This window comes from Drosophila sulfurigaster, chromosome 2L, assembly GCF_023558435.1.
Source record: "Drosophila sulfurigaster albostrigata strain 15112-1811.04 chromosome 2L, ASM2355843v2, whole genome shotgun sequence".
NCBI classification, from domain to species: domain Eukaryota; kingdom Metazoa; phylum Arthropoda; class Insecta; order Diptera; family Drosophilidae; genus Drosophila; species Drosophila sulfurigaster.
The window spans coordinates 3292776-3318078 of record NC_084881.1 but is presented as its reverse complement, the minus strand read 5'-3'; the positions used below and the strand labels follow the sequence as shown (position 1 = coordinate 3318078).

The 25303-nt window shown below is 38.5% G+C and overlaps 1 protein-coding gene across 1 annotated transcript; it reads left to right on the top strand.

Moving 5' to 3' along the window:
• The first annotated feature begins 4108 nt into the window (after positions 1–4108).
• On the top strand, positions 4109–25073 carry LOC133841343 (zinc finger protein Elbow). The gene is made up of 3 exons (XM_062273757.1): positions 4109–5622; positions 22232–23054; positions 23667–25073. Exons 1-3 carry the CDS (start codon positions 5554–5556, stop codon positions 24413–24415), a joined length of 1641 nt encoding a protein of 546 aa, XP_062129741.1. The 5' UTR covers positions 4109–5553; the 3' UTR covers positions 24416–25073.
• The last annotated feature ends 230 nt before the right edge of the window (positions 25074–25303 follow it).

The following is a 25303-nucleotide window of genomic DNA, read 5'->3' as shown; positions in this document are numbered from 1 at the left end:
ACAGCTGAACAAAAAACTTCCCAGAAGTACTTAATAATTTTATATATTTTAAGAACACAGGATTCAATCTACTCTTAAATGGAAAATAAAATATTTAAATTTATAAAATTTAGTACAATACAATACTTCCACTAGTTGTGCACAAAACGTTGTAGATACAAATATTAATTGTGGGAGGTAAGTAAATAAGATATACTCAAAATGCGCATAAAGAAGACCTATGTGAAGCAGCTCAGATTATGTGAAGAAGAATATTCCGTAACTAAACATCTACTCAGATTTGTAGAAAGCTCCATTTGTTTCCTTCTACCTTTTTACGTGCTCCAAATGAGAGGCTCTAAAGCAGACCTTGAAGGAATGAAATACAAATATTAAAAAAATGTATATGTAATATATGAAATTGATGTTAACATATGTTGCCTGCTGTCCTATGCCCTACTCACTTTGCTCCTTTTTCCTTTTTGATCACTCAGCAAACACACACACACACACACACATACACACACAAGCAACGAACATACGTATACGTAACAGAGTCGCCTCAAAGTTACACTCCTTGCACATTACTCATGCGCCCCAGTGGGCAAATTTATGAACTCGCCAGCGCACTTGAGTCGACGCCATGTGAGCTGAAAAAAAACACCCACGCCCACTAACACAGACGAACAATAAGTGCGTTTGTGTGTTTATTAGAGAATATGTGGAAGTAAAGCAGCTTGTAAAATATGCCAAGGGTTAAAAAGTGTGCAGCACATATAATTCAAACAACATGAAAGTGGGCAAACAAACACGGACTGCCGCAAGGCGAAGGGCGGAGAGTGGAGAGCGGAGAGTAAAGAGTTCTGGGAGAAAATGGTTGGCAGAAGATGGCACATAAAAGCGCTTGAAAGTTTAACTGCAGTCAAGTTGCAAGTCGCACAGATAAAGAAATCGCTTACACTGTGAGAAAAATCAGTAAACTATGAAATGGAAATTTTAAAAGGTAAATAAAAGGAATGCAATTCAAATAAAGTACTTTTCATTCCTGAAAAGATTAATTACTAGATTGTTAATTGCATCATTCTTATTTAAACAGATACCCATTATCATTTTTCTATTATTTTTTTAGTTTAGATAGATCCATGCTTCCTTGGCGACTTCATTTAAAAATGCGCAAACAAATATAAGAGAAAAAGAAACATTTTAATTTAATATTGGCATATAGACTTAATGTTCTACATTCACATTATTGTAAATATGTATTTATTACATAGAAAATTTTGTATTTTATTTTTTTATTATTTTTAGACTAAAACGATAACAATTTTTGTTTATTACTAAAAGTGTAGCTGAACTCGTAGAGCTTTGTCAAGTTCGTTTTTTTAATAGTAAGTGTAGTTCTATAATCTTGGTATATTTTGTACGGTATGTTTATACCCGCTAAATGTATGTAATAGGTACCGAACCTATAAAATATATATATTCTTGATCAGCGTCAACAGCCGAGACGATCTAGCCATGTCCGTCTGTCCGTCTGTCTGTCTGTCCGTCTGTCCGTATGAAACACTGGATCTCAGAGACTATAAGAGATAGAGCTCTAATTTTCGACAGCATTTGTTATGTTTTCACGCAGATCAAGTTTGTTTCAAATTTTTGACACGCCCACTTCCGCCCCTGCGGTATATTTTTTAGTATTTTCGGTATATTTTGAAAATAATACCGCAATATTTTGCCTTTATTAAAAATGGATAGCTGGTATCTCACAGTCGAGCTCACTCGACTGTAACTTTCTTACTTGTTTTAATATAACAGTGTATCGAAATACCAAATAAAGCTTTCAGTATATTTTATTTTGGTATATTTTTTAGAATTTCTTTGATTTTTACAGTCGACCATAGTCGATTGTAGGTCTCTCATAGTTTTAGTATTTTAACCTCAAACTCGAAATATTTTCCATTGATAAATATTATTCAATTTATAAATATTTGAAAATTGAAATAATATTCAGACAAAGATTTGTAAACATTATGATATAAAGGAAAAAAATTAATACAATCAAGTGAGATGCTTAAGCGGCAATTAAGCAGTTAATTGAAAGGGATTTAAGCTCCATACAAACAGAACCAGAAAATGCTCAATGGATCCACTCAAATGTACATTTTGTGTTATTCCTAAAATGTCTTTTCCGCTCATTTATGGGCGATGAGTGTTCCTGATGTGGTTGTTGTCGGTGTTGTTGGTGTCATTGTTGTAAAGCCCACATAAATGAACTGCTAAAATGCTAACAAAAAACACACAACCGGAATGTTTTCCCAAGCCCAGTCCCTTATTTGTCTTTTGGGATTTTTCAGCCTGGCAAAAAGGACAACGACAAAAACCTTTTTTGTTGGTTTTTTTGTGTTGTATTTATTTCTGTTTTTGTGACCCGGCTAGCTTATATGTGTGGCCGCAAATTCAGTTAGCCACTTAATTTTGTGGTTAACAAACACACAGTGACAAACTCACACATGCATGGGTGGTTCTTAATTGAAAGCTCAATTGTTTGTTGATGTGAGGAAAATCAACCTTGTCCGAGTAGAAGCATTAAATATAGAATATAATTTAATATGTTTACTTCTCCGACCCTATTATTTCTATCTATTCGTCTACAAACCTGTTAGGGACATACATATGTACTTCGAAGCAATCCTTAGTACCGATTATGTAAATAAAATCGAATATTTTACTAATTTGTTTTATAAGTTAAAGTAAAACACTCTCAATAATATCAAGGGGTATGAAGCGGAATGAATTGGCAATGGATTCACGTTAACAAAAAAAGATAAACACCTCTGCGATTAATGAAACTTTATGATCGTTTTATGATGATTAACCACAAATTAAACTATTGTGTTTCTGGTGAATTTTGCGAGTAGGTGCTCAGATTATAAAACAGAAATTTACATATTTTGAATCCGACTTGAAAAATAAACGGTTAATGGCAGACGATTGAATAGTTTTACGTCAATCCCAAGACGATAAAGTGTAAATGAGAAGAAGATATGCTTATATTTTTAAATATAAATTACTGTTTTTATAATTGCATTACAATCAATAGTTTATTTGTTTAATCTCATTAGCAAGTGTAGTTTATCATATAGCCGCTCTGAATTATTTTGCTTTGACCCAAAGTAACGTTACAACCAGCTGTTTTCTGTTTACTGCTCGCAATTATTGTATAAGGAAATTTCCGACTGTTAAGCATTGTCCATTTATTAGTCTCTCAAGTTACCATGCATTCACTCTCAGTCTGCGTCTATTCTCTGTCTCTCTATCTCTCGCTCTCTCTCGCTCACTCTCAGTGGCACAGTGGCACAGCCAACTAATGTTATAGTTGACCACATAACTTTAGCACATATTTTCACCACCGCCCACCTGCTCACCACAACTTGTAAACAATTATGGCCGACGCCGTTGTGCTCTCAATATTGCTCAACACAACCGAAACCACAAGCACAACCACAGCACAGAAAGAAAAAAACAGCAACAAAGTGAGCGAGAAAACAATCCCAAAATGGCTTCGAAAAGCGTCGATCATCCAATGAGCGGCGTGTTTACAAAACCGAATTATCTCTGTGTGCGTGCGTGTTTCTCTGTGTTTTTGTAGGCATGACTAAGTACTAACAAAAATATCAAGTTATTTCTTTATACCACTTAACAACAAAATGTAAATGATGTTGTTCACCATTAACAAAGTCGACTTTAAGTGCACATCTACAAATTCCCTGTACAAACTACTATTTGGATTGATGTAGCTAGTAGCTAGTAGCTACTTTATAAATCTACTACTAAATGCAATTCCTACTACTATTTTATTGTGCCTCCTCAACAGCAAGCATGCGCGCTCTGAAAAGAGAGACAAAAGCAGCTCACTCTCACTTACTCTTTGAGTGTTGACTCTCGCGTTCATGCTCGCGCTCACCACTCACCACTTTGCTCACGTTTACACTCGTGCTCTCTCCAATGCGCATGCCATTTGCAGTCGCTAGCAAGGCAACAACAAAAGCACACTTGTTGAAAATGAAAACGACAAGCACAACAAAAGAGAACTCACACACATGTGAAACTTGACTGAAACTGAACTGGTTTCGGAACGGAAGACTCTCGGCAAAGGCGACGGCGACGGCAGCGACAACTATTCGACTCGTACAAAAACCACTACAAACGCAAAAGCGGAGCGAAAACATGAATGAGCGTGAATGTTGTTTATAGATTTTTAGTCGAATTCTGTTATTTCACGTTAAAGTACGTACGTGCGCTACGAACGGATTGTGAACGGAGTGTGTGAAATTATTTAACGTGTGCCGCGTGTCAAAGAAATACGTAAAAATTGCACACGAATGCAAATGCACAACTACACACATACGCACCATATGCAAATCTCTGTTTCTGTGTACGTCCACGTCTGTGAGTGCTCTGCTCTGTGAAAGTTCGCAATAATTCGAAATATTTTTTAATATTTAATATTTATGCTAAAGTGATGATGTTTTCAAAAGTGCTTTATACTTAGACTGAGAATACATATATTAATTTACACCATAAAATATTATTATATTATAAATCATAAATCGAAAGGGAATTCTCGACGTCGCAATATACGCAACATTCATTTATTCAAAGAGGTTTTTACTCCTCCACCTTCTGCCTGTCCCCCGCCGCCGCAACCACCGCTGCCGCTCAGACTGTCACATTGTATGTCAAAATCACACGTACGTGCCTCGTCATAAACGCGCCCTAAACGAGGCATTCAAGCAAAACCGCAAAAGAAAACAAAACAGCATACAAAACCAAAAAAAAACGCAGCAACAACAACAACAACGATAACAACAGCAAGAAATAATAAATTGAAAGGCGCAGCCAAAGAAAGAAAGTAATTTAATAGCTGAAAAAGCGTTAATTGTTGTATTCTTATTCGATTGCATTTTGCAACTTTTTGGCGCGTAACGCAAAATGAGATTATAACGTGCACAGCAACAACCATAACAAAGTAGCCAATCACATTTAATAAATGTTAAGCAGCTGCAATTAAAATATTTAATGAATTTATTACACAATTAAGATACCAACACCACACACCGCACAACACCGCACTGCATCGCACCAAAGGCAGCAAATAAAAATTAATATGCCGCAAGCGTGAAAGTCACAATTCGACGCATAAGCCCCCTTGAATTATTAATGATATAAATTACAATCAAACAAACAATAATACAACAATACGCCACACACAATAACATTAAGAATCCCCAAGCAACAAAAACAACAGCAACTGCAATTTCGAAAATCGACGGCTTAATCAGCTAGGTTCGAGGCGCAGGCGCCGCTTTTCACACGAGTTGGCAGCACGCCACTCTTCACGGTACGGCAGGCCACTCTACACAGTACGGCAGGGCGCAAAATCCACACCACAATTAATTGGCAGCGTCCGCTCCTCGTTCCCGCCTCGTCAGCTAGCCAGCGTCTCCCGACTTCAACTCCAACGCCTCCTTAACCAAAGAACCAGCCGTCAAAGTGGATTTATCAAATTATAACAAAATGCTGCAATCCAGCAACCATCACTACCTGAGGCCGGATTATATGACAGCTGCCGCCGCCCCAACAGCGGTAAGTTTCAATGGAAACATTCGAAGAGATCTATGAAGATTAAAGATCTAACTTAATTCTTCATAATCTGTCTAAATATAGCAAAATATTTCGTGATGAAATCGATATTAAAATATATAAGTTTTTTCAATTTTACACAAATTCATATGTTCCAAATACGAATGCATATAGAAAATATATCTGATCAACTTTTCAGTAAATAAAAATACTACACTGTTGAAAAATACTCATACTCGTATTTCGATCGTTCTTGTTGAATTTTGTTTACCAATTACTTATAAGTCACAATCAATATCGTATTGTGAGACGAGGAGTAGGAGACTTAATGCTTGTTTGTCTTGTTTATCTGGGGTGTAATATATCACAATCGAACTGATATGGGGGCTGGGTAGCTAGTAGTATATACTAGTACTATATATTGTCCAGGTGTCTGACTGGCTAGCTGGCTGGCTGTCGTTATTTATTAACGTTTGTGAGTATGATATTTCATAAATAATACAAATGTCGACGGAAAAGCAATTACAGCACTCGCCACAAGCGAATTTATTGTGCGATTCTTCAATTCCCCGAGACTAACGACTCCCCCGCAAAGTCTACGACTGCAATGACTCTATTTACAGCTGTTTTTACGGCGAATTTTCAGTGTGGTTGTGGCAAGTATCAAGTGGCGGCGATTGGCGAGAAAAACAACAAGCAATAAATAAGAATATTCAGAATTCTTTATCTGCACATAATGCATATTTATGTTTCTATGTAAATACTTACGAGTCTTTCGAGTTAAGTCTGAGAAGCGATGGCAACTCTGGCAATTGTGTATAAATTTATGGCGCAAGCAACTTTGAATTTATAATGACAGAAAACAAATGCAATTTCACAACTGCAGCAGAGAGCGCAAGAGAGAGAGAGAGAGAGAAACTATGGCAGTTAATCAGAGTCAAAGACTTTACGGCTGCGGTCGGTCTCACTGCCATGCCAAAAGCCTTAAGGGGCAATAAATTTTCATTTTAATTTGTGAGTAAACATTCGCATAAGGAACGGAAACAGAATCTTCCAACTGAAATGGACGAGTGCATTCATTACTGCTGAACATTCACATTCCCATTTCGAGTGCAACACATTTTAATGCGATCAGTTAATATATACTAGACTATGTACATACATATGTATATGCATCGTATGAACCGTCACGGCTGATTCACAGCTGATGCGATCGCTCAATAATTGGAACTAGTTCGAAGGCTTTCACAATTTCGTCAAGTGCAGTGAATCAACTTGTTCCACACTTAATGCCATTTTCAATATTCATTATTTAAGATTTAAAATTCATAACACTGTCAAGCCAAGTAAATTTATTAAAGCAACTGAGTGTCTGAGTAACCCTTTGCTTTTGCTGCTGTTAGAGTGTGTAGGAATGTGTAGAGACATATGTAAATACTACCTGGCGAATGTCTATAAATTATTCAATGATTAATGATGGCTGCTCGCTATTAATTATAATAAAATCAAATAAACTAAGCTTGACAGCTGTCAGTGTCATCATTTGTTTTTGTGGCGCCCGGACACCACAATAAGAAAGAGCTACAACACGAAAAACAACAACAACAAAAACTGCTAAAATTATGGCTGACTTGCCACAAAATTACTGTTGATAATTTGCTGTCACATGTGAAAAATGATGTGGATGTGTGCAAAAGGAAACTGCCACAAAATGGAAACTAATATGCGTCTCAGTCGTTGTCGCTGTCGCTGCGCGCTGTGTGTTGGGTAATAACTCAAAAAGCCCCGGAGAGTAAGCAGCTAATGTGAAAGTCAGTTCAGTTCTGTTCAGTCAGCAGTCAGCAGTTGGCAGTTGGCAGTTGGCAGTGAGGCTAAAATGACAGATGCGAAGAGCTTGAGAGCGCGGCTTGTAAAAAAGTAAATAAAGTGCAAATGTCAGCTGACCGCAAACATCATTAATATAATTAAATGTGTCAGTCAAGCAGCCATTTATGCAGTCAGTCAGACATTCATTTCAGTTAACCACACAGTCAAAGCGACCCGAGCCCCCATCGCCTTACCTTACCCCCTACCCATCCCTTTCTCGCTGCCCATGTTAAACCGTTTGAGCAGCAACAGCAGTCAACAGTCAAGCGTCAGCAGTTAACAGTTAACAGTAAGCTCTTTGCTGCATTTTCAGCTCTGAGTTGCGAGCTCTCAGCTGAACTGGCAGCACTGGCAGTTGTTAAAGTGTGCGCTTGACATAACAACGCTCTCGCTTTGACACAGAGAGTGAGAGAGAGAGAGATAGGACGGAGAGATAGAGACTGCGCGGTTAGTTCAGCTTGTTTCAATTCAGCTCGTTTCAGTTGAGCTAAGTTTTGTTCAGTTCATTTTGGTTCACTTGAGTATGTTGTCCCCCTTTTACCCTCTCGTACTATTGAAGTTCAGTTCAGTTTAGTAGAGTTGTTGTTATTGCTGTTGCTGTTGTGCTCGGAGTAGTTCACAGTCGCCTGTGTCGGGCTTTGTGCTTGCGTGTGGCTCTAATTAAAGTGTCATCAGCAGCAGAGACTAACATCAACGAGAAACAGCAACAACAGCAACAACAATGGATTGCCTCAGCATGTTAGTGATAAATTGCCATGTCTAGAGCTGTCATGTTAATTTTTCGTGCACACAAATAATAGTTTTGGCCTAAAGTGTTAATTAATTCTCAGAATATCCTAAATATGTGTATTTGTCCGTCTGCATGCCTTACGCAGTGACAACTAAAATCTTAGCATACCAAATAGCGATATGTCCACACTTAAATTTGTTTGCGAAATATTAGTTAGTATTTAACAAACTACGAGTATTTCGAATTGTAAACTCAAAGTCGATGTCGGATTTCTCACTTATTATCGATTGTTTTCGGGTCATGCATGCTATAAACTGAATAGCTAAATATTATGTACAATGAATATATAATATAAATCAAAGAGAAAAAGGAAAATCACTTTTCAAATTCAGCAAACTATAAAATTAGGTCAATAGCATAATTTCAATATTTGTAACTTCCCTTTTTTATTTGTAAGCCAAATTCAGATATATGTATATATGTATATATTGGGGTATATTAACTATCTATATATTCATTCTCAACTACAGCTTTTAAAGTTATTAAGATAAGAAATCGATTAGGAGAGTTACCAAAAATAAATGTCATATAAGTAATTATTAGTGGGGCTTTCATTGAGAAATACTCGAGTTTTGTAGCATTTTTATGGCACTCATAATTTTTTAACGATCAATTTCGTTAATAAGCAACTATAAAAAACGTCAGGCGACAGGCGACAAATGAAACGGCAACAACGACAACGACAGCAACAACAAAGAATGAGGCAAAAAGCAGTGACCATCTTTTATTGTTATCGTCGATTGTTGTTGCTGTTGCTGTGAGTATTCAGCTTAGTCGTCTTCTAAGAGCCCAATCAAAAGGCATTTATCAATAAAATGGTTGAGCCGTCAATCGTGCCATTGACGCCTCTAAGTGTAACCCATTCCACAGCTCATTCCACAACCCATTCCACAATCCACAATCCATTCGATTCCATTTTCATGCTAAATGCTTACGTACGTACAAATTGAATGAGCGAAACTCAATGAATTCATTTAAATGCACGCGAGGCACTAACTATGGTAATGAATTGAAACTGCTTCTTAAATGCAAAATAATAACCCGTTTTTAGCGTCGCGCATTACGAGAGAAAATACAAACAAAAAACTACAACACGAAAGTTATGGGCCTCGATAATCGAACTGAAATCGGTTGGTTGCGGGGATCGTTTGGGGGGCGTGGAGAGGGGTAGGTCGACTGACTGCAAAGCCAATAATCGTAAAATGCGGCAACAAATTAACCAATAAATTAATATAGAAATAATCATATTAATGTGACCGCTGATAACTGTCAGTTTTACGGCCCGAGTCGAGAACCACATCAACGGGAGAGCTCATCTAGCTAGATATAAATTTTATATTATATACGTTCTGTATAACAGTTGGTAAATTTTAGTAAATATATTTAAAAAAACTTCAAGAAACGTTCTTGAAGCAAACGTACATTTTGCTTAGCTCAAATTGATGATAGAGTAGCACATTGCATTCAGTTCGATTCCGATTCCGATTCTGATTCTGATGATTCAGTTATTATACCAAATAGGGGCTTAGGGCGAACTAATCATCGTGATACGCAAAGCTCCCAGTTACGCATGGCTTTGGTATCGAGGTGCCGAGGTGCGGAGGTGTCGAGGTGTTGTTTTGTCGGCGCCTCTCATTGGAAATGTGTTTTAAAGCCATGGCTGAATTTGGACGATACAAATGCGCTGGGCTCTGATGTGGCATTTGCTGACCATTTCCGATGGGGCTCTAATGTGCTGTAATCTGCGGCAACTTAAATGATTTTCAAATGGTATCAATCATTAAGTCGCCATCGCAACGGCTCGAATGAGTGATTGCCATAAAATGATATAAATATTAAGCTCCAGCCGCAGCACAAAAGTACAAAAGCAGCAAACTTGCTTTCAAAGCTCAACACAACATTTGACACTAAACACGCACAAATTGCTTTTGAAGCCCCTAGCAGAAAAATAAAATGAAAAATATATTCAAAAGAAGCCCCCACAAAGCCCCCGGACCGAACCGAACCGGACCGGACAGACGGACGACGGACACATTTGAAACGGAAAGCTGTCAGTATTTATGTGTTTATGTATTTATATATTTATGTATGAATTTATGTGTTTATGTGTGGGTCTCCGGGCTTTTGCCCCGAACAAAGGGACTAATAAAAAGAAACTGAAATCTAATATTGATAAGCCAAAAAGCGGTCAACACTCGACGGACAGTAGGACAGACTGACGGACTGGCGGACAAGACACTCCACGCCCCAATGCCAATGAGGCTAAATGTGTGTCTGGCGCCGGGTCTCTCGGCTTCTGCTTCTGCTTGTGCTTTTGCGTTTCGGTTCGGTTCGAGGTTCGAGTTTAGCTCTCAATCAAAGCAGGCCAAAAAACAAATAAACAATCAATCTCAATCACATCAATTATGCGGCGAAACAACTTTTGAGATGTCTGCTTGCCTTATCATTCGACGCGAGTGCTTAGTTTTCTTTTTCCATGTTTATTTCCATTTTGATTTTATTATGTTTTTTATTCGAACAAGGCGACACTTTTAAACGCAACACCATTCTATCGATGTTAATCATTTTAATTGGCGCCACTTGAGTGGCGTTAGTAAGTATCCCCCTATCTGTAGCTGTATCTGTATCTGTATCTGTACCTATACCTGTATTTGTATCTGCGCTCTTGCCTTTGTCTGTGCGGTGTGTGAGTGTCTGATTGGGGGCCATTAATTTTTAAACAGTCATTTGAAAGCGTTTCGAATTAGTTTCGTGTGTTGCAAGCAACAGCTGGAGCCCCACTTTAAATACACTCACAAACAAAGTGAAAGTGAACAACGCACTTTCAACGAGCTCATTTTCAGTCGAGTTCAGGAAAAATCCATTTAATTTCCGATAAAATACAGATAAGACGATTTCGTATATCTCTCGTCGTTGTCGTTGTGACAATCAAGCTAAGGACAAAGTATGTACAACAAAGATTCATACTCGCATATTAAATGTGTTTTATGCCATTCACTTGGTTGAGAGACTTGCTTCGACTTTTCGCTAAATAATATGAATAACATGAAGGAATCCAACAACAAGCTCTGAAGCTCTGCCTTACAAGGCATCGAATCCATATTCATTACAAGTTGCCTCAAAACTCAAAGTAATGAAATATGCACCATCAAGTTGACAGCAAGTTTATTTAAATAGAAACTGGCATGTGTCAAAGTGACACATTTTGATTGCTCTTTTTGCAGCTCTTACAGTAAACGCAACCAATTGTGCGCCAGTTGTTGCTGTTGACACTCTTTGAACCCAGTCAGACTTGGCTGGTGACACCTCAAGGCGACTGTCGCAAGGCTGAAGGAGCAACAAAAAGCAACAAAAGCAACGAAAACCAAACCAAAAATAAACAACGAACGAATGAAGATGATGAGAATGAAAATAAAACAAATTAAATAGTATGTCAGAGTTGTTATTTTTCAAAATGACATGAATGTCATGTCAAATGCCAGGCAAACTAAACATTTGCCTCGCCATATCCCTGGGACCTGCCGTTGACAGCCACATCACGTAAACCATAAACCGTAAACCGTCGACCATAAACTACAATATTGTATGATATACAGTATTCAAAACTATTTTGCGAGATTGACTCACACTATATAAACAAAGGATTCACATCAAACTTACATTTCGGGCTTGACCTACATTTTGTTCATTTAAAAAATTTAGTTGGTTAATTATAAAACACTTCATTAGCTTCAACTAAACAGATGAAGATGTCAAACATGCGATGAATGTATGCGCCAATTGTTATCGATCGATAAAAATATATCGACTATTATTATTTAATATTTGTTTTATTAGCACACACTGAAAAGATAATCGATAATTATATCGAATATCATTTATGTAATGCACTCACTGAAAAGATAATCGATAATTTATATGGATGATTATTTAGTATTTTTGTATTATTCTACACACAGTGAAAAGAGAAATGGGCACTCTGAAAAAAATACCTTAGGAGAAGAACATTTCAAAATTGACAAAAGCTTTAATTTTAAAATAAAGCATCCACTAAATAATTAACAACATTACAAAACTTAAATCTATTTATGATATACCAGATAATATGTGATGTTCAAAATGACAACTTAAAAAAAGGAATTTCAAATAAGGGTAAAACAAGCAGCTTCGGGTTTTCAACAAAATTGTCATCTGGCAGCAAAGCAGAAAAGATTGTTTTTCACAGCACACGACAAGATGACAAGCACCTCACTTCCTAACAGCAGCCTCGGATTTTCCCTCCATTGTGACCCGCTTGCAATTTTCCCAGCTGACGACGCTTATCAGGTGTTGAAGATCGTTGCACAAATCGGGGGCTTTTCCTCTCCCGCGTTTCTCGTGCTGCTCCCTGCTTATTTAAATTAGCCACAACTATAGCAGGAGAAATGTGTACCTTTAGCAATTCATTTATACAGCTGTCTGCCTGCCTGTCTGTCTGTCTTTCTGTCCTCTCTGCATCTTCTCGCCGGACTTTTATTTTAGTGCACTTTCGCGAAATTTGCTTATCGCAGCGGAAAAAATCAACGAAAGGGCGTTGGGTAAACTAGGGAAAAACTTGTTACGATTCACCACTTGTACATGCCCGACTAGTGAATACCCCGTCAATGAACTTTTTGCAATGTTTTTGTTTATCACATTCTCCCACTTGTTTATTCCTTCACGGGGTATTCGAAAAATGCAATGTCTGTGCTCGCAGCTATATCTCTTTATATTCTAACCCCTGTCATGTGTACCCATGTGTGTGTATGTGTTTGTGTGTGTTGTCTGCATTTCGCCTCTATTCGCATATATTCGCATTTTATTATGCAAAGTGATGGACGGGGGCAGGCAAACAGACTGACAGGTGAACAGACAGACCGACTGACTGACTGCGACTTTAGTGTAAAGGGCGTTCGCATGTCACTCAGTCCCTCTCAATTCTCACACACCAAAAAAAAAAGAAGAAGTACACAGACTATGTAAGTACCAATTTTTGTATATTCGCCGAATAGTATCTGATTTGGTGAATTGCAAAAACAAAGCCAGTTAGTTCTCCTTCCTTCCTAAATACTATATGTTATGGTGTTGAGGGTGTAAATCAGTCTGTCTCTCTATATGTCTCTATATGGGTCAAAGAAATTTACACCAAACGGTAGAACTTTGATATTTAGTGTCTATTTCTTATATAAAATATTTATTTTTTTTCCGATTATGAAGTACTTATGTTTTTCTGATGATCCGGTGATGCAACAATGTTGCACTGCACAGAAGGCTGTATGCGGAAATTGCATATAACATGTTTAGAAAGTTAATTTACTCATAATAAACATGGCAAACTTTATTCATACGAACAATTTGATGATTGCGTTTACTGAAAATGGAAATGCCTTGCAGTAAATTTTAAAAAAGCACGCAACCGGGCAAACGAATGAATATAAAAAACGTAATCAGGAAAATGAATTATGAATATTCGTGAATGTGAAAATAATGTGCAGTCGTGGGATGTGCTGGATTGTGTGAGGATTATGGTGAGTAAGGTTGATCTGAGGAGGTCGAAGAAGAGGTAAAGGGAAACACGAAAACATTCGGCATTCGGCATTCGTCCCGCCCAGTTGTTAGCATTGTTGACAACAGTTGTCAACGCATGTGTAGAGCGCATAATTATAAATAACACGTAATTAACGCGCCGCAAATGCGAATGACACCTCAACTCAACTCATATAGTCTCACTCTCTCTCTCTCTCTCTCTCTCGCGCGCACTTTCTTTCTCCCGCTCTCACTCGTGGCAGATTCACGAGTTCCTCGTTGGCATTTTGACAGCGCCCAAGGCAAACGGATGAAAGCAACATCGCTGACAATTTGCAATGTGCATTGGCCGCTGAAATTATAAAGTGTCATTGGATTTATTACGCGCGACATGCAGCAACATGCTGCAACGTGTCTCGACGTGTCACACACACTCACAAAAGGGGCTGGGGAGCCCCCTCGCCGAGCAAGAGCAAGAGTAAAAGCCAGAGCACAGTCCTTAGTGCAACATCTCGCCGCAATAATAAGTATGAAATATGAATATTCAATATGTATTCGCAAAACTCGCCGTGGAATTCATTAACACTGACAACTTGAAATGCTAATTATTGTCAAATTAATTTAGTCAGCTGTCAGCTTAAATACGAGTAGAGTTGTTGTTTTTCACATTTTTTTCACATTCTATATGTATGTATGTATGTATGTATGTATATTTGCATTAACAAAGAATATAAAAATAAAATTAAATTGAGCACAAGTCTGTCAGTGAGAATTTATATGCAAGCCTCCGACGAGATCAGCTTCGTTCGCATTATTATCCAAATGTGAGAATTAATGAATGTTGTACGTAGGCGCAGGCATTCAGGCAGCTAGGCAGTCAATCAGTTGACAGAATGACAGCCTGATAGACACACAGACAGTTAGACAGTCTGTTTCAGTTTATGCAAATTGCAACAGCTGCTGTTGATGTTGCTGTGGCTGTGGCTGTGGCTGTGGCTGTTGCTGTGGCTGCCACAGCACTTTTTTGGTGGCAATGTGCGCAAAATGGAAATAATAATTAAATCTCCTTTTATATATTACTTGATTTAATTCTGAAATCAATAGTCAAATAATCAGTAGCATTTGGCTATACAAATCAAAACATTGAAATGCTCCACCTGCTTCATAGTGAAATTGAATTAACATATGTGATAAAAATTCGCCAGACAATAATAAAATATATTACTATTAGTTGTGACACATTTAGATGATGTAAATTTTAATTGATAGAAAGAGAGAAAGAGAGGACACGCGAGAGTAAAATCATTGACATGCTTCAAGGGGTGGCGTGACAGGTTTACGTTGCGTATGATTGATAAACGTGATGCCAAAAAAAAAATTACTCTGGCGAGAGCCATAAAATTGAAGACAACAACAAGTTGCAGCTGCTGATCGAATCCAAAAATCTAAAGAACCTTGAGCTGTTGTTGTGCGCAAGTTAAAGGCAAATAATTCGTCGACAGCATTTTGTTGGCATTCTTCTTATTGTTCGTGTTGCTGTTGCTGTTGATGTTGCTATTGCTGTTGCTGTTTTGTTATTTTGGACGTTTTTCGGCATTTGCTTTTATACGGCGCAAATGAATGATGAGCCGGATAATGGAATATGGCAAATGGGCGTTGACAAGAGCCAATAAATGTACAAACATATGCATGTTTGTGTGTGTGTGTGTGTGTGTGTGTAAGAAATTATATTTGGCTGACAATTAATTTGATTTACAAGGTTAATCAAACGCACTTTGTCAATTTTACAAAACAATCAGCGGTAGAATAAGCGAGGGAAGGCAAATAAATAAAATTAAGCAATTAAGCGAGCAGAGCGCAAAATAAAAACAGGTTAAAAGTTAACAGCCAACGAAACTCTGAAAAATCCGTGTAAAAATGTGCAAAATGCGGTAACAAACGGCCAAAAAAAAAAAAAAGCGTACAGATATTAGCATAAATAAACAACATGAAAAAAGAAAGAAAAGGTTAAACGACAAGCGTAACAACACGAGCAACAATAGCAACAGCAGCATTTGTTAACAGACAACTAAATGGACACGTAATGTTGACAAAAGTCTGACATGAAATCTAACGATACGATAGAATGGGGAGGGTACGAAAAACAAGGAGTGTGTGTATAAGACTCGTATGTTCACCCGAACAGACCTCAACTGAAAGAAAGAGTGACACATGAAAATGGCATTAATGTGTCACTCAAAGCGTACAGAGCAGCAGTAACAACAACGACAACAACAACGAAAGCAGCGACACAAATGACAACGACAACAATGCAATTCGCAACTGCAGCAACAATTGCAATGATACGGTTGACAGTTGTTGCTGCTGCAACGACTGCAACATTGTCTAACGCCAAGCAGAGAACTTGATGGCGAGTGTGAGTGAGCGTGTGTTTCGTTAAATTAAGTGGCAACGCCGCACTTCAAATTACGCCCCCTGGCGAGTTGCCATATCGATAAAGATCTCGCATACAAGCATACAAGTACACTGAAAAATGTTGTGACATGATCGATATTAATTCACCTACGTTTCGATTCTGCTCAACCAAATATAAGGCACCTTCAAAATAGGGTATTAAGTCGTCGACCTCCTACTGTCAGTTGAATTGGTTGTTGTTTTCTTTTCTACTCTGTGCTTGCTGCAATTGCCAACTCTCGGCCATATTGACTTGGCCCGCGTTTGACAGTCAAATGACGCTGTCAGTTGTCAATATGACAAGTGTCAGTTTTGCAGCAGTTGACAGTTAATGTGACAGCGTTGTGCGCCGGCTAAATAAACTACAGGCATATTGGATTGCACATTCGGATTCGGATTGCTGGACACTCGAATACGAGAGTGAGGGGGACATGAGTAAATGGACTCACAGCGATGCTCTCTATTTAAAATGACCCTCAAAATATTTCAGATCTCAAATTATTTGCATACTAAGTGTGATAAATAAATGTATACATTGGAAAAAAGAATAAGTTTGGTTTATATAGTATAATAAATACTAATTAGTGAAAGTCCAAAATAGTTACTTACCTAAAAGCCACTCGAATTTCGATTGTCACATTGTCATATGAATATTTCAAAAATGTAAATGAATTCTTTTAATTCTATTCAAAGTAACTTTGAAGCCATCAGCATAATAGGCAGACTCTAAGAAGGCAAATATGAACGGAAGCGCTTCTTTATGAATTGTAATTTATGTTTACGGCCACAAAAAGTAAAGTGACATAGAATTACAATACATATACATATAATCGTATCAATGTTTTAGGGGCATTTATGTAAATTTGTTGCCAGAGGAGTTGGCAGCAACAGAAGAATCGAATTTATTAGCTCAGCAAAGCCGCAAAAAGGTGTTAACTGGCAATGAGATAATGGATAAAATACACATAAGTATTAAGTGTACATGGGCACAACACACACACACACACACACACGCACACAGACTGGGAGTAGACTAAGGAGCATCTGCATAAAGTTTTATACCATTTTTATCGCTTATTTTATAATTCGCAACAAAACTGCAAATGCGTCTTAGGAGACGTCGACGTCTTCGCTGGGGGCTTATGCAAAACGCTGGCGACGAAGCACAATTTCCGGTTTTTATGCTTATCCTGTAATTCATATTTATAGCAGCTATTTTTGTATCGTAAGACGTCGCACAGGAAGCAGCATCCTGCGCCTTGGACTCAGTTCCAGCTTTGAAAATTGTATTCTAGAAAAAAACGCAGCCACGAAAATATAATAACCAAGAAAAAGGGAGTGGAGAGGGGACTGAATTGCATTATGTACGTAGATAAGTTTTATTGCCGTGCCAAGGGAATACCCTTAATATAAATCATTGGAATGTATCTAGTCTGCGAATTATCCGAAATCGGAAGCGTGATCATCGCTTTTTCAGTGCTAGTTAAATATTTAAAGTACAGTACATTAAGTACTGAAAGTTTAGCGTATTAGTTCAATTTCTGGATATACAAATTCTTTAAAAATAATCAAAAGATTTTTGATGCACTCTCTCTATCTGAGTAAAATCAAAATTAGTTTTGTTTTGTAATTCCCATAATTAATGCAAGTAATTTCTGTTACAAAAATGTGCACAATACATAATACCCTTTAGGGTAGGGTTTATAGGGTATCCTCCCAACTGAAGAAAACGAATAAATTGCAAAATGTGTCACATTTGACGTAGCGGCATTTGAATAATACGCTTAGCTCGCTGGGTTTTATTGCCGATGGGACGATGTGACACATCGACACACTTAAGACAGCAAATATACACCTGAGACAATATCAAGTATCTGCGCGGCAATAAATAAAAACAATAACAAATGGAGGCACGCGAAGTCTTCTCTCTCTGCCACGAGGGGAAGAGAGGGCATGAGGTAAATGAGGAAAGAGGAAAAAGAGGCAACGATCAGTTGAATACTTGAAGCCACTCAAAAAATCATACTTTATGTTAATATGACAAACAAAATGCTGAAAACTTTTTCAAGCAACCACAATGACAGCCCTCAAAGCGATGAACGTTGAACGATGTTAGCAAGCCGCAGTGGCTTCAAGATGAGTTCAATTGAATACTTGTTGATTTGGAGGGGAAATCGTCAGACAGCCACAATTACAGATAGAGAGACAGACATCAATTGCGTTTCTTGTTGTTTCTGAAATTCAAATTTGATGGTTGCTTTGAGGGCTTTGAAGTTATGCCGATTACATTACATTCGTATTCCAAAATAATATGAGATTCAGTCTATTCAAGTTTTCAAAGTGTTCAATTAGATTCTCAAATCAAACTATTGCGACTGCAACTATTCAAAATGCCCCAAAAAGCTTTTCCTTGACTGCAATCATAAAATAATAAATATTAAAAAGGGGAGGTGAAACTCGTCGAGTATTTTGAGAGCGCTTTCAAGCGCAACATCCAGACGCACCTTAGAAAATAAATTAACAACTAATGCAAAATGCAGTAATACTATTTAGTACCCAGTCATGGCATGGCATCGGCACTGTGCAGCTCGTTGTTTAGTTTTAAGTGTCTAATTAAATTATCCGCATTTAACAACCAACTGTGACTCGATTGTGCAAAAGGCATGACTAAACACTCTCTCTCTCTCTCTCTCTCTCTCTCTCTCTGCTGTTGAGTCCACAAGTCTGACAATGACAGCGACACGAAGTTCAACTTTCCGTCCATTGCTCATGTTATACTTGTTGTTGTTTGCTTGTTAATATTACTTAAATGTGGTTGCTTTTGGTTGTTGTTGTTGTTGTTAGCAGACTAGGTGTAACATTTTAATTAACACAATATTCATAATTTGTAAACGGATGCACAGCAAATTTCATTTTATTTATCAATTTTTCCTTTTTTGTTTGGCTTTGTTCACTTCGACATGTTTTTCCCTAAGTTTGCCTACTCGTATCACACAACGAGTGCTAATTAAGTGCCATAACAGTCTATTTGTTGCTATTCTTTTGTTGTTGTTGTTGTTGTTATAATTGTTACGTTTGTATCAATAAATTTAGCACTTATAATTAGGTTTTTATGTTTTTTAATTAGCCATCGCTAAGTGTTGAGTTCGTTTATGCATTAACTAGTTAGCGCTGGCAATTATTAAGCAGACTTATCGTGCCCATAAACCATCCAATACGCATATATTTAAGCCTCAATAACAACTATTGTACAGTCATAAATTCAACAATCCCCATATGGTCTCTTTCCCCCTTTCCCTCCCTCTCTGTCACTCCGGCTATCTGCCATAAGCTGATATAATAATAATATTGCCTGTATGAGTTTGTGTGTCGTCTATATTTATAAACTAAATCACAAACAACAGCAAATGTGCGACACGAAATACGCGTAATATCAAAAATCAATACGGAAACTTTATCAACGTTCACATAAATTATGACTAATTGTGCTAAAAACGAGACTAAACGGGACGCGTTGCAGCCATAATTAATAAAGTGATGATATAGTGCTTGGGGCTTGGGTGCTTGGGTCTCTGCCTACATCTATTTAAGCGATCGAATCGCAAGACTACCCCAACTATTTAAGGAAAAGAAATAGTGTAATAAGCGAAAGTATTATTATTATAAACACCTATGTAATATTATTCCTTAGGAAAATATGCATCTATGTTAAGTTAACGGGTGGCAGTTAAGGGTAATCATTAAATACAAGATAAGCTTGTAATGAAATCAAATCTATGTAAAATACGAATGTTTTCAATTTATGCAGTTATCAAAAGAACATGCTCATAAGATTGTTTTCGTAGAAGCCAATCCGAGACTGTAATAATCTCGAAAGTTGTTTCCTAGAATTGGGGAAACTTTGGAAATTAGTTGTATTCAACCCGTAAATAACATTCCTTAAATGTACCGCTTATCGAGTCTAAACCCCCCCATTTCCATGTGCATTCCTATTCCCTGCCCTTACCCCTTACCCCTTTCCCCTTTCACATTCCCATTACTATTCCCATTAGAGCTTGCTACAGAAAAAGCTCTTAAGTACCGATAAGAAATTTGCCATTTTTACAATAGTATCATAATAATTTATGGCTGCCCATTGAGTGTTATAAAAGCTTAAATATTTTGTAGTTTATGACTTACGCCAGTTGTGGCATGGGCGTAATTACACACACACACGCACACACTCATACACACACACAGGCACACACACAATCGTAGTACAGCAAAAATACATACATAAGCTGTACGTCATTATTTCCAATATGCGCCGGGGCTTTTGTTAGTTTGCCATGAATTACGATGCTTAACTCTTTGCTCCGTTTCGGTTTGAGGCTCTCTTCACCCTCTCTCACATACTGACTCGCGCTCTCTTTCTCTCACTTGGCCGCCCACTCCCTACCCGCAGTGCCATAATTTATGGCATGCGGCGAAATGGATTTTATTGCAAAAGCCGTGTTTGAGTTTTATAGCACCAACTGTGAGTGGGTAATATTCATTTCATTTATTTGCACTTCGCATTGTGCCTTTGTGTCGGCATTTGTCATATGGCAAATCGCAAATTTTCACTTTTTAGTCGCAGTATTAAAGCATGATTAGATGCTTGTTCGCCTATGATTAATGCCAATTGATTAGCCAAATAGGCCCGCTCGTATTTGCCTAATCATTGAGAGTATTATGCTGTCATATATTGACCGAGCCGATTTTATTGTTGGCAATTTCATTAAATTAATTGCAGCAATTCTGAAATTATAACTTCGACAAATTGGGCAGGCTGTAGAACTGATTAAATACCGTAATCAAATCGTGACCCACTCAATCAATATAAATAAAAGTCTAAGTATGACTTTTTAGGATTGACATAAAAAACAAGTAAATAGCTCCTGCTAATAATAGCTCTTTGCAATTTCTGATTTCTGTTTAATTTCCTAAATATTAGGTTGTTTGGTAATGACATACCGGTTTTTTTGTTGGCCGTATGTTTTCGCATTCAAACTAAGAAATACTTTATTTAATTTTTAATAAGTAAAAACAATAAAATATTATCTAATGTTGCATTTTCATAAAATAAATATTTTGTTGAAAAATATTTCGTCATTTGTCTTGTTTGCTTTTCGAGTAATACCAAAGTGAAGTCAAATAAATAACACAAAATCAGCAACTGGTAATTTCCTAAATATAATAGTTACTCGTATTTTTCTTAAGAACTTTCCCCATTTGGCGGGCTCTTTATCACATTTCTTTTGCCCGAATTTCTGCGTTTGTGAACTCCATTTCAATCGATTGTAATTTTTAACGTGGAAGCTCATGTAAACCCAAGGGGCCTGCGCCCATTTGCGTCGTATGTTTGTGCTTTATGTACTTTTTATATCTTTTATTTGCAAATGTTTTAATAGCCTCATAATTCCATTTATTTGGCCACGCTGGGCATATTTATGGTTTTCAGCCCTTATTTATGATGGCCATAGGCAAGGGCAAAAAACAAGGACAGCCAGCCTGTGGCTGTATTCGCATTTGTGTGAGTTCTCTTGGATAAAACCCAATAACCGAGCAACCCAACTAGAAGTGAATGGAACAGAACTCTCAAGTATTTCATGATCGCGCGAGGGTTTCGCCCAGAGATTAAGATCTGGCATCGTGCTCAAGAGATTCGCGATGCGTCGCTGAGGTTCAGCAAGTGTTCAATGAAAACGAACAAAGTAAAGAAAATGCAATGTTGAAAAGTGCCAAAAAAAAAAAAGGAGACAATAAAACGCAAGCGACAGAAGAGCGGTTTTGCCCTTAAGCTGATCTTATCTGCTGCCTTAGGCACGATATGTCGTCCTCTTTACTTAGGCAGACTTACTAATAATTCTTTACCCCCTGACTGACTGTCTTGACTTATGCCCAACTCTCTTCTTCTCCTTCTTCGTGTACTTACAGCTGGACAATAAAAGCAGTCCGTTGGCGCTATTGGCGCAAACATGCAGCGCCATCGGTGCGGATACCGCGAATCCAAAGCTGCTTGCAGCCAACATTGAGAAGTCGACAAAGCAACAGCCGAAAGGCATCTCCCAAGGCTTGGGCAATGGCAGCGGCAACGGCAACGGCTTGGGCCTCAGTCTGGGGGACAGCACACGCGATAAATCCTCACCGGTTAGCAGTCATTCATCCAGCGTTAGCACCGGCTCCGTGGAGCAGCAGCAGCTGCCGCCGGCTCACAGTAAAACCCCCAGCACCTTTAAGCCCTATGAGGCCAACAATAACGACTGCGGCGCCACAAATCTCAGCAGCAGCAGCGGCAACAACAACACCAGCAGCAGCCACAACCTCAACACCAACACCAACAGCAACAGCAACAGCAACAACCAACGCGTTAAGACACCCAAAGCGAATGGACAACAGCGCTGCGATTCGAACCAAAGTGCCAGCAGCTCACAGCGCGAATCGCCAAATGCAATGGCAAACTCGAACGCGAATGCGGCAATGGCCAATGCCGTCCTCAGACGCACACCCACCACAGCAGGCGCCCAGATCAATGGCAGCCCGGTGATGGTGCAGTCATCCATGCCAGCTCGAAGCAATTCCAAAGAGTCCGCTGCATTGAGCAGTCCAAGTTCTGCTGCTGCTGCTGCCGCCGCCGCCGCCACCTCGAATCGCCTCCAGGAAGCCGTCTACGCAGCTGCCAAGGAGGCTAGCTATGTGAAAGCTCTTCATGCAGCCAGCCAGCAGGCCAATCCCTCGGCAGCCTCCTATTATCCTCCAGGTAAGCAATAGTTACCCAATATCTCTTCGATTATCCCGCTTGTTCAGCATGACCCCTGGGGAAAAGACGACAAAAAACAAGCTTGTAGATGTATGACACAATTTAGGAAATAAAAAGCAATATAATGTTGATGTTCATGAAATATGTAGTTATTAGATAGATAATATGTATGTGGGAATGCCAAACAAATATTTATTGGTTATTATTTGGTTTTTATTTCATAAGTTTAAAATTCATAAAAAGTTCTTTCTTTTTGAATGTTGATGAAACTAAACCTTTTTGGCAAACAACATGGATTTCACAATTAAAACTAATGAAAAAACTTCTTAAAACTCTGTGTGACGACTTTACTCTAACGACTCTATGTGTCGATTGACGTTCTATATGTCGTGTCATTTTCATTTTATTCATAAAGCTGCAAACTCTCTATTAACTGTGAGGAATAAAAAAATAGACCGATTAATGCTATATTTGCATATAATATATACCTAAACCTACTTTATGGGGTCGGAGATGCTTCCTTCCGAATTCCTATAGGTTGCGGGTATAAAAATCTAATAAAAATGAGGAAAACAAAACTAAACACAACTCTGCACTCCTCTCTTGTTCCAGGCTATGGTGCTCCATACCCCATGGACTTGATGGCAGCCAGCTCGTTGATGTCACCACATCATGCCATGTTCAAGGCGTCAGCGATGAGTCCCTATCTGAACTACGCTCGACTCAAGGGTCTGACGGAACCATCAGCCATGATGGCCGGCGCACCCAACGTGTGTCGGGATCCCTACTGCACTGGCTGCCCAGCGAGTCCGCATTACATCAACAAAGCTGCTGGCCAGCCCTGTCCGGCTGGTTGTCCGCAGTGCGAGGTCTCTGGCGGCAGCAAGTCGAGCACGATAGGTGCCAGCTCAGCCAGTGGAGGAGGTAGCTCCAGTGCAGCAGCAGCGGCTGCAGCCTCATATCACGCCCAGCTGGCGGCAATGGCAGCCGCTTCGCAGCTGCCGTACGTGTGCTCCTGGATTGGCAGCGATGCGGCGTACTGTGGCAAGAGATTTGGCACCTCCGACGATCTATTCCAGCATTTGCGCACACACACGGCCTCTGTGCCGGACGCAGTGTTGAGTGCGGCAGCAGCAGGAGGCATACCACCGAACCATCCGCTATTCCAACGCACCTACCCAACTCCGCCGCTGAGTCCGTTGTCGGCGGCAGCACGCTACCATCCGTATGGCAAGCCATCAATGCTGCCCCCATCCCTGGCACCGCCCGGACTCCCCGGCCTGCCGCCACATCCTGCACTGGCACAATACTTTGCGCCCTACTCGTTATACGGACCACGCATGGGCTCTTCGCATCCGTAGTAAACATAGAGAAGCTAGGCAACGGATGGGAGTGGGGAGCGGGGAACGGAGAAAGGAAGGAGAAGGGAGAAGGGAGAACCGGGAGGGTCAACTCACTCGTGAAACGAAAAGCTAGTGATCTAATGTACGATAGTTACATACAAATGTTTAATATTAGCTTTAGGCTCTAACGCAAAGTTGAAAAGATTCTATTCAAGGACTTACATAGGCATGACTTATTTAGGACAGATTTCCATCGGAAAGTCTGTCTGTCGTCTGTCGCATGTCCCATTTACTCGTAATGCTTATGGTAATTTTAATATTATTTATTAATGTCAAAGAGAACAACAAAAATAAAAATAAACACAAAAGCAAATACAAATACAAATACAAAATATAAATATCGTAAACGGATAAAAAAAAAAACAAAACCAATTATAAAATGAAAAGATTGTCCAAAAACTTCAAGTTGTAAAATTCTTGTAAATTATAATGATAAACATAAATAGATATAAAGTGAATAACTATAAATATATACACTACAAATAAAACCCAACCCAAATCTAAATGTGTGTATATGTGTATGGTTATGTATGTACATGTAATTATGAACAACATTTTAAAGTTCATTTAAATCACTACAACAAATCAATAAATCAAAAGATAACTCAACTCATAAGTTTTTTAATGAAATTCTTTTTAGTGTCGATGATTAAGAACTATGATAAGTTTAATTTTTGTGAATTGGATTATTAACTACATTTATTGGGATACTTATTGAGAATGAATCCAATTTTCTTCTTTAATGGAATCTTTTTATAAACATACATATAACTGAAAGATGTAACCTCAAGGTAAATGAGCTGTGGCACTTGCTATATGAAACGAAGTATGCACTTTAGGCTGTCG

Excerpts from the sequence above, each read along its gene's own strand:
- LOC133841343 (XM_062273757.1), top strand. The coding sequence starts at position 5,554 with ATGCTGCAATCCAGCAACCATCACTACCTGAGGCCGGATTATATGACA. Across the intron at positions 5,623-22,231 it reads CTGCCGCCGCCCCAACAGCG|CTGGACAATAAAAGCAGTCC; the intron begins GTAAGTTTCAAT and ends GTGTACTTACAG. Across the intron at positions 23,055-23,666 it reads AGCCTCCTATTATCCTCCAG|GCTATGGTGCTCCATACCCC; the intron begins GTAAGCAATAGT and ends CTCTTGTTCCAG.